Source organism: Abramis brama (genome assembly GCF_963993115.1).
Source record: "Abramis brama genome assembly, chromosome: 15".
Lineage (NCBI taxonomy): Eukaryota > Metazoa > Chordata > Actinopteri > Cypriniformes > Leuciscidae > Abramis > Abramis brama.
In genome coordinates, this window is record NC_139977.1 from 28235278 (window position 1) to 28246796 (window position 11519).

Sequence of the window (11519 nt, forward strand, 5' to 3'; positions counted from 1 at the left end):
AATGATTATCATATCAATGTACCATGATAGTTTCTCAAACATAATAAATGGCAGCAGCACAACTCCTTCACAGGATAATAGTATATAACTATTATTATTATATATATATATATTTTTTTTTTACAAATGAAATAAAACAATATTTTCAATCTCACCCAAGGTAACAAAAAGCAGACTGCTTATGAATTTGAATGAATACCACTAAAGACCATCATACAATAGCAGATGATTGCAACCACATACTTTCTCTTAATAATAACATATGCGTTCTCTCGGCATATAATACAATACTAATTATATGCTAAAACATCAAAATATATTACACAATCGCTCAGTGTGATCTGCCTGTCTGATGCTCTTCTTCATATTAAATTCAAACATTTAAACCAATTTTTAGCAACTTTTGCATATATTACTTTACTGTAAAAGACCCCATGTGGTGAAAATCATTAAAAATAAGAAAAGTTTTTAATGTTGTTTATATGTCTGTGTGGTGTTTTTAATATACTTTAAGACAAACAATGTGCAAATTCATAAGTCAACACCATTGCAGAGTATTTTCTCCTTAAAACTGCAGTGTATCAAAGACAGTCTCAAAAACACAGTATAAAACAGCCTACAGTTTTAAACTGTAGTAACATTTACTACAGTTGAGCGAGTGGATCAGGAAGGATCCAAGCTGGTGTGAGTGAGTGGAGGCGGGGCTAATTTGCATATTCATGAACGTTCACGTTAACTAAATGAAGCAAGGGTGTAGATTTACATTTAAGCTATTTTAAGGCATGAAGAAATTATTTATTTTCACAGGTTAAATTCTATTAAAAACTATTTTCACATTTAAATATGTCATTCTGATTATCAAATCAATGGATAAAAATGGACTGCAGGGGGACTTGAAGTATAAGATAAAGACCTTTACTGACAATTTTTCAGCAAATACAAATCTCGTTAAATCGAAATGGCAAATCTAGATAAGGTTCAGCATATTTCACATTGAGTTTTGGACATGCATACACACCTGGTGCATTCTGGGAACATTCAACGCTGTCGGTGAGTTTGGATGCATAAGAAACCATCGACCGTTGGCTGTGCCCTGAGATTACCACATGCTACACACGTCAACACTCTCTCCTAGCAAACAAACCGGCGCTTTCCTCATTATTACGGCTGCGATATACATTCATTGATGTCGTTGGGTTTAACATGCGAGCGACTCACTGACCAATGAGTGCAAACTGCAGGAGGAACACTGAAACAACGTCTGGTAAGACATTTCAGGCACTACATTCATGACCTTCAGACTTGAATACTGACAGACTGACAGACCTTTGCAGACAAAATAGTGACCTACAGATGTCAAATTAGCTGAGAACCTCTCAGCCCTTCACTTGAACAAGCACAGGATGGTAAGGTAAGCAATGCTGCACTTTTGGTTTTTACAGCTCTGAATGGAAACAACACTGAACAAAATTGAGCTGAATAATGTCACTATTATCTTCTGTAGAGCTTCTTACAGATGAAATTGAATTTGTTTCATAATTGTTTAAAAAAGGATTTTACAACATTAGCATTCATTTTTACAAGTATTTTCAATTTTATTAATGTAAGCTGCTTTGAAACAATCAGTATTGTATAAAGAGCTATATAAATGTGTCTTGACTTGACTAGAACACTTGATTTTGATTGGTTAACCACAGCATTTAGTAGTCAAAAAGTTACATACACCGCCACTAAATTGTATAATTGACTGTTGCGTAAAATGATAACATTAGAAATTATTACATTTAATATAATATTAAATATAATTATTAGAATACCGTAAATTAAAAACAATCCAAATCACCAAAATACTTTCAGCCAATCAGAGGCCTACAATTCCTGCTTGTTTACATGTTGTGCCTCATTGCTGACCTAACTTTGACTTCACAGACACAGGGAGTGAAGGTGATGTCACCAGTGTGTGTGTGTGTGTGTGCTTCTGAAGAGCTCTTCTGACGCTTTACAGCTTAATTGGTTTCTCACATAAATCAGCTGCTTTCTCTAACAATGTTCAACACTGACTTGTGCAGCTTTACAACAGCATGTATGCATGCAAACTCCTGAACTAATTCTGACCTCTAAAAAGTGCACTTTTACCAGAGCTTTGGAGAACTTAAGAGAAAGAAAGAACTCTGTGATATACTCTACTGTTGAAGCTGAGTACTGCAGTCACATTTTACATGGATGTTTGTTTGTTTTTTATTCCAGAATGCAGAACTATAACTCTCTTAAATGGCTCTATAAAAGCCCCACCCTATAATGTTCACTATTCATGGTCTGAAAATGTTTGAGACACAGAGCACAGAAATTAGTGTGATAATAGCCAGTAGATGGCAGCATGGAGATCATTGGCAGTTTCCTCACCTGTGTCATCTTGGAGGGAGTTCTCTTCATAAAAACCTGCAGATGAGGGAAAGAGTGAGAGAATATGAGGGGAAGAGAAAACACTGCTTTTAGAATATGTTAATGAGCTACTTTATTCCTTTTATATAATTGTGTTCTTTTATTTCCACATCTATGTGAAACCGCACCCGTCAACTTTTTCAGCAGCGTTTGTTCCGGAAGTTTCTTTCCCCGTTCATTTCTTCCATAGAGATTTCAAAAAAGTCTATGTAAAGCATTTTAAGCCATGAACCAAATCAACCATCTATGAGGTGAATCACAACACTATTCAAACTGAAGCAAATTTTTGTTTTTGAAAATTAGCCACAAATAAAGCCATAAAAGGTATATGGTATAAAGACTGTGTAAACGGCTTTAGTGATGGGAAGAACTACAATCCCATGAAGCATTGTGAACAGCATAATCGAATTAAAAACAATGAAGAAATATAAAAGTACCAATTTAAAAATGTAGATTATATATAAACAATATATTTTAAGTTTCTTGCAAAATATGCATATATAATCAAATATTGAAGTATTTTGAGAGTGTAGGGAGACAGATTCTATTACGTCATTCGCGGTGCTTAATGGGAGTGGGCGGATTTGACAAGACCTTTTGGTGCATTTTTGCTTGTTTCGACTCTCTTGATTGGTGGAATTTTTGGGGGGGTAATGATGTATATAGAATTCTATATAGTAGGGAAGTATTCAATTTCAGATGCAGCGAGTGACTATCGTAACAGACAAAAACATTTTAAAAGGGTAAACTGACTTTAAATGGAGCATCTTGTATCTTCAATTTTTTTTGTAAATGATCATTAAACTATTCCTTTAAATTTCTTCAATAAATATGCTTGCAGGAATTTCTGCCATTATCATCATCTTTTTCATGCTGTAAAGAATGTTAAAATGTTCTGCGATGGACACACTTAAAGTTCATCTTACCACACAGAACATCAAGACAACTTTAAAACAATGCCTCTTCTCATTCCTAAAACAACACTTTCTCTATCTATCTTTCTCTCATACACACACCCATCTGCCCATTCCTCTCACTTCTGTCCCTCAGGACACGACCTCCGCGACCTCGTCAGAAACCGCCACGTGTGTGTGTGTATGAGTGTGATCTCTTGGGCTCGCTGGCAGCTGTGTATTTTTGATCTGCCACACGCAGCGCATCTCACACACACTCCAGCAATCCACGGCATATGGTGGACCAGAACACACAGGCTCCTTGAAGATAATCTAATATCTATGATGGCTGTAGGCCGTTGGTATTGAGCTACAGGAGCAAATACTCACCGTCTGCCTTCTATGCCACACACACACTTTTTCTCACTTAATCAGGCCAACAAGCTACAGTACTTAAATAGGCGATGTTAAACAGGTTACATTATTCAGGGATAGTTCTGTACATTCTGGTGTTGGTAATACTGGCTCAGCAAAATGGGTTTTCAGTGATTTTTACACATGCAGCGGCTCCAAAAAGCACTTGGACGCTTCAGCCATAATTAAAAATGTTTGAACGTCATTGCATTTGATAACAAAATATCAAACCAAGTGGCATTCGTGTGATCCACTAAAGTTTGACAACCAGAAATTACACATGCAATCTATTGGTTTATCATTAAAATACTTTCGCGATATTTTTTTAATTTTAAAATAAGAAATCATAATATATCTATAATATAAGAATTAGAAATATTTGGTACTTGATTCGATGAATTAAATTGAATGCAATTAAATTCATACATTTTTTGTGTAATTTTAAAATTGACAAATACTTTTTGTGGCTTTGATTATTTCGAAAATGACATTTTATTGACTTGACTAGCGATTTTTTAAAATAAATAAATAAATATTTATATGAATATCAATAATTGTATATTTATATGTAATGAAAGCATCTGAAAATATTTTGAATAAATACAAAATAGATATGCTGATATTATCATCAAATAAATGTGTATTTTATCTAAAACAAGAATTTCATGATAGCAAATGAAAATGTTTTTATAAATAATAAATATATTAATATAAATAAATGTTTATTTTTATTCACATTTTAAATGACAAATGAATTTTAGTAAATGTTTTTATAATAAATATATTGATATTAATATAAATAAATGTGTATTCTACATACAATTTAACAATTTTATGATAGCAAATGGAAATGTCTTAATAAATGATAATACATATATGAAAATTAATAACAACAAATGTCTTTATTTACAATTTAATGAAGATTTAATGATAGCAAAGGACATCTTTTCACTCCATCAATTGAATTACGTCGTTCGGGAGAATCAACTGAAAAGGCTGCTAGTTAAGAACTGCATTTTTACATTTTCAAAAAACATCTCTTAGTATGATTTATAAGCAGTTTTCTTCATGGGGTCCAAAAAATATCCCCATAAAGAACAAGATCGGATATAGCCATCTTTGTGGGGACATTTTGTCCTCATAACGTAGGGTTTACCAGGACACACACACACACACACACACAGACAGGCAGCAATATACACAGGTATAGAGACATATGCACACAAACACACACACATACCAACACCCCACCCCCAGCCTTCAGAAGAAAAGGATGAGGCTGCCCAGATGTCTTCTGTTCCACTTGGCTGATGGAAGGAAAGAGGGATCGGGAGGGGAGGTGTACAGATGTAGCAGTGATATGTAACCTGAATATCCATTTATTTTCCATTTTCCAGGGCTTCATCATTCAGATCCAAGGACATGAAATCCCAGCCAACCCCCCCGCTCCTCTGCTCATCACAATGTGTGTGCGTGCATGGCCATGTGTGGTAATCCACACTCAAAAAATACCTACGCCTAAATTTAAGGCTTAGATTTGAATTGCATTCAAAATTTCCACCCATTTGGATAACACATTTTTAACAAAGTTTAATGTGACGCATATTTGTCAGTGATGCGAAACAGGAAAGATTTCTGCACTTCTGCATAGTTTATTATTAGCTCTTTACATCTATTTGATTGTATTCAAACAATCATATTCTCAAAATGCATTTATTCAAATGGTTTAGAAAAATCTGTTCATTGCGAAAACAATTACATGTCTTATTTTTATTTATTTATATAAACTAACAATTTAATCAAGCTTTTAAAATGTAATCAAATGAAAATTTAACAACAAAACATTGCATTTTTAATTTTTGTTAAATAAAATGATGCACAACATTACTGCAGAAATTTAAAACATGGATGAAAAAAGTATCTTGGTTGTATGATATTCCTTAGAAATAATAATAATATTCTTACTTTGAGAAGAACATTTTAGTATACAGTAGTGTTATATTTCTGTCATAATTTCTTGAAATTAAACCAAACTTTTATTTTGATGGTTTGTTGTGAAGATCTTTCAGTTTTAGCTTAAACTCGACAATGGTGTCCTTCGTGTTTTTCACGTACAGACGATAACATTGTCAAAACGATAATCAAAAACGACTAAAAACGCTGTATTATACATGCCAGGCAAGTATAGTTGGCGATTTCACTTTGTAAAGAAACACTACGCCTATGCACTGACTGGCTGTAGTTTGTTCATGTTAAAACTGTAGGCCTAAGTATTTTGTAATGAGAAAAATAGTATAATAATTGTTTTCTTTCTTACTTTTACCATTTCATTGTTAAGCCCTTGTAATTAAAGGTTTTTAGCTTTTCATGAATATGTCTCGAATATACTTGCAGTACTTTTTCCAAATTAAATTATGTGTGAGAATGCTTAAAATAGACATATATTAATAATTAGTGGTTAAGCTAATGCATCTATCACTACTATAGCTTATGGGTTGGCATAATGATTTAAAAATGAAAATTCTTGCATGATTAATTCACTTTTTGAAGCGTCACAGTGGTAGTTGCGTATGGCTGTCTTTGGAGGGACAGAAAGCTCTCAGATTTAATCAAAACTACACACACATCAATGGGTGCATGAAGAACCTTTAACATCCATGAAACCTTTACATTCAACAAAGGTTCTTTATGGAAATTCATTACATTTTAAGATGTTCTTTAAAAAAAACATAGTTCTTCTATGGCATCGCTGCGAAAGCCCCCTTAAGGAACCTTTATTTTTAAGAGTGCAGAACATACTGATAATGCATTTTACTGGTGTTTTAAAAGAGATTCAAAATAAGATACGATTCAAACTATGAAAAAGAAGAGAAAACATTACGCTGAACATCTTTTTAGGATGTTTATGTTACGTTATCAATAAAAATTCAACCTAAAATGCAGAAAACCGATACAACAGCATTAAAACGCAATAACGTTTTTTTTTTTAATTGCACATAATATTGAAAAATTAATGAAAACAAAAACTCTCATGGGACAGAATGAAACTACCTGTTCCGTCAAAGTTTCTATGGCAACAAGGGGGTCGAAACAAGAGGTCATGGAATGGCCAGCGCAAAGGGGGGGTTTTATGATCCCTGTGTGGGTGGGTGGACAGGAAGTTTATCTTCTATGTGTTTATGATGTGTGTTTGTGTGTTTGTTTATTTGTGGGGGAAGGGCTACCAACCTTAAAGACTAAATTGCAAATCAGACACGCACTCTCTCACACTCACACACACACACACACACACACACACACACACACACACACACACACACACACACACACACAGGCACGCACGCACACTGGGTTTCCATGTTTTGTGGGCACTCTCCATAATGATTTTTATACTGTACAAACTGTATATTCTATCCCCCTACACTAACCCTAATGCTAAACCAATCCATCACAGAAAACTCTACATTTTCAAAAAACATAACAGTATGATTTATAAACAGTTTTACTTATGGGACCAAAAAAATCCCCACAAGTTAAAAAACAATTCTGGTATTAGTATCCTTTAGGGGATTTTGACCCCATAACATAGTGAATAAATACCTGAACCACACACACACATACAGACACTTCGTTGTTACCTAATTGTGCAATGGAGGAAATCTGAGCTTGTTTTGTTGTTGTTGTTGTTTTTGCTTTATAACAGCTTGATTTACATAAATCACTAAAAATGAATTACTCTTTTACTCTATAGTGAAAAATGTTGCATATAAGACACATACATGTTGGCTTGGCCTTCCTCTCTCTTTTTCCGCTCTATAAGGTCAGTGAGAGTAGAAAGGTCACTCAGAAGTGAAAGGTCAAGGCTGTTGACTATACAGTTGTATTCTGGTATGTGCAGTGACCAATCCAGTGTTGCTATAGCAACGCGGATCATCTAGACTTAATGTAACTGTTAAAATGAGGAGTTTCAGTTTGCTAAAAATTGAAATTAGTTGCGGTGTGTGTGTGCGCATATCTGTGCCAAACAGATGCTGGAAACGCAGCTGTAAAAGCTGGGAAGTCCTGGCAACCTTTGTCTTTGCTTAAAACAAGCTGGTCATCTTAGAGTGTGTGTGCGTTTCTTTCTTGGAAAACTAACAGAATATTAGACTGAAGGCTTTTCTCTCTTCACACAAACACATTTGCATACACTTGCACATGTACAAGTATAAATATTATACAAAAGATTTACACTATGCATGGATGATAATATGCAAATGACACAAATCGCATACTTATGCACTATTCGAGGACATTCTGTGCTATTATTAGTGTGAGAGTGTTCACACTGAAAATTCCTAATAGAAAAAGCAGACTTTAAATACCCGGATGATGCACTTAACTAACCGAAAAAGAAAAAAAAAACTATGTATGGAATGTTGGACAGCTTTAATTATGTAGTTGGACTCCAATGTTGAATGGCAAAATAACCTTATACAATTCATAAACTTTATGGATGAGCACATTGCGTATAAGTACTGTATAAATGCATAGTGTATAGTGCGTCATTTGGGATGCAAATACAGAAAATTACCCAATTATCCCATTCAATAGTTTGAAAGGTTTGTGATTTCTAAAAAATAATATAGCATAAATGTTACACTATATTAGTGTAGGGATGGCTTAAAAGTCAGCTTTTGATTCCAATTTCTCTTGCTTAAGGCAACAATTGCTCATATTAAGAGATGACTGGAAAAAAAAAAATCACCTAAATGTGTTTTGTGTGGCAATATATAAATTAACTGATTTTAAATAAGTCAGAAAATATTATTTAGAATGACTGAAACAACCTGACTGACTGAAACAGACTCGAAACAAATATCTCACGGTGCAAAAAAAAACGTAAAAAAAACTAAAAACTAAAATGAATTCATAAAACTTTTTTTTAACCCCATAAGACACATTATTCACAAATATTTTTAACTGACTGATTTGACTTTTTACAAATAATCTTTTTTTTTGTTGTTGTCGCCTACAATGGAAACGCCACTGATTAAAAATGTTCCAGCTGGTTGTTTGTTGTCATTGACGTGTTTTTGTGGCGCTCGAGGGTGATTCGCTCAAGTTCAAAAGTTCATCTTTTACGATTCCTCGCGGATGTGCATATAAAAAACATTCCTCAGCAGCGCTTTAAAAGACCTCACTGTCCCCAATCCCCAAACTCCAGCTCTATACGTCCATTCATCACATTACACACACATTTTACTCCATATGTTACAAGGGGTAAAACTACAAATTGCGTTAACATTGCTGAAAGTTGCATTGAGAACGCTCTAAAATTCATATTACACCTGGGAGAGATAATAGCCTATATACTTTGCCTGAATTTTGACCTCATGCATGCATTATTACACATAATGCAGAACTGGATTTGAAACACCTTAATTTTCATCTGATACTCAATAACTGTGCACGGGCACCAGAAACTCACCGCTGCTCAGTAATTTGTCCCGTTTGGAGAAGTGAAATCCGTTGGCTCGGTTCTCCACCTCCATCCTCCTGTAGATGAACTGAGCGAGCGTGTCTCTCCGCGGTCCGCCTGCAGTGCACTCTGAGCTCTGACTGACCTCCGCGAGCCCTCAAAGACCCGCGCGCTCATGTCAAGCGCTCGTGTCAGCGTGAAAACACCTTGCTCGGGTCACGTGACGACACGCCCCCGTGTCGCCATCTGGGATTTGCAGTTCATAGATAGATAGATAGATAGATAGATAGATAGATAGATAGATAGATAGATAGATAGATAGATAGATAGATAGATAGATAGATAGATAGATAGATAGATAGATAGATAGATAGATAGATAGATAGATAGATAGATAGATAGATTATTTTTTGATCTAGCCTATCAAATGTTTAAAAATGCATAATAAACTAAAAACGTTTAGTCACAGATGGTTCATGTTATAGATAGGCTATTTTGCTTTCCTGTTTATAATAAACAAGGGCAGTCATTACGAACTCTATATTAATATTTTTAGACATTCTGAACACTTATTGTAATAAAGTTTATAAGTAAAGCACAGAAGCCAATGGAAGTCAATCCAATGGCTCTTCTCGCTGTCATTCATCAGTTTGACTGTCCTCTGCTGCCGCACAGTGGCCATTTACATCAACACACCTGTCATTGAGTCTGAAGAATGTCTGAAGTTAAACCAAGACGACCAGAATACCAAAAAACAAAAAAACAAAACAAAACAAACATACAACAACATACAAACATACATACAAATACAACAAATTATTGTAAGGTTTTACATAGCTGTAAAGGTAAAAGGGCAACAAGAGCCAATGTGAGCACCCTAGTGGGAAAAAACCTAAACCTAAATACATTTATTTCATACTAAGTATATTACAAATCCATTAATATACAGTATCTACTGAAATATCGCTTGAGACTTACTGATATAAATATCATAATTAAACTTTATTTGGAGCACTTTATTGCACAATGCGCATTTATTAATATTAAGCCTAAAATCTGTTTTAATATCACTAGTAAGGATAGTGTGATCTCTCTATAACATTAGTCTTTAAATGCAAGATGTTTAAAGTGAACCTAAAGTATACTTGCAATAGTTCCTTTTTAGCACAATCAAATTAATAGCCTATATCTTTAGTTGAACTTCAGCACTATTTCTGGATAACTTAAGTAGGCCTACATTTAGAAGAAAATTAGTTGTTCCAATTTAGCTGACTTTAAATAGCCTATATAAGTTTAGTATACCAACAGTACAATTGCAGGGTATTTATATTAAGTAGGCTATATGTAAATGCATTATACTTAGCATAAAATAAATGTATTTCAAATACATTTTAGTATATTTATTTTTCATTAGGGCAGGTATGATATTATTGAAAAAAGTGCCCTTTTCCTCTTGTATATTATATTATATAAGCTATATTTCGTTTTTATTATTATTGTAATTCATAGTCGCTACTGACATTAATGAAACAAAAATAAAGCATACAAATTGAAATGTCAAATTTACATTTAATGTCAAACCTTAAACATAATCTAAATATGTAATATATTAAATATTAAAATATATGTATCTATATAAAGTAACAAATAATATAAAATAATATATTTATTATTTTAATATTTATTACGTGAAAACTATTTATATCAAAACTTACACAAATTACAAAAATTCCCACAGTTGTGTCATCATTTCCACCTCTGCTACTGGTTTGTCACTATTTTTTTTTTTTTTTAAGTTTGAACTTGGTTACCAAGAAGGCAGCAATGAAGAAACGTAATGTGTCTGTCAAGATAATTAATTGTGAACATTAACTGTCAAATTATGCAACAATCAAACAAAAACAAAAACACTTTTTAAAACTGTGTGTAGTATAGGCTACATTTAATTATATCTATGACATTAGCCTTAGCAAAACAAAGTCAGAGATTTTTTCACCGTCGTTTCCATCACAGATTAAACACGACACATGATTTGATATGCGGTGGATATCTCCATGACTTTATGAGTTATGACAAAGGCCTATTTTGAAGTATGTTTTTTTTAAGCATAATTTACCACATAAATTGATATATATTATTAACACGCAAATAATTTGAGTAAATAAAACTATATTATTACATAATTCATTACTATTATATTCATATTTACTTGCCTTTTTTGGGGCGTCCAGTAGGTGGAGGTGTTGAGAAAGAGAGAGAGAGAGAGAGAGAGAGAGAGAGAGGTGGTGGTGATGATGATGATGATGATG

General features: G+C 33.6%; 1 protein-coding gene across 1 annotated transcript in view; it reads right to left on the reverse strand.

Moving 5' to 3' along the window:
- nr6a1b (nuclear receptor subfamily 6, group A, member 1b) overlaps positions 1 to 9475 on the reverse strand; it is a 33764-nt gene extending 24289 nt beyond the window's left edge. The window contains exons 1-2 of the mRNA XM_084137199.1: positions 9220 to 9475; positions 2404 to 2439 (exon numbers count right to left, since the gene is read on the reverse strand). Coding sequence (XP_083993325.1) covers positions 2404 to 2439; positions 9220 to 9283 — 100 coding nt within the window. The 5' untranslated portion in view covers positions 9284 to 9475. The remainder of the gene's footprint in view (positions 1 to 2403; positions 2440 to 9219) is intronic.
- Positions 9476 to 11519: the final 2044 nt, after the last annotated feature.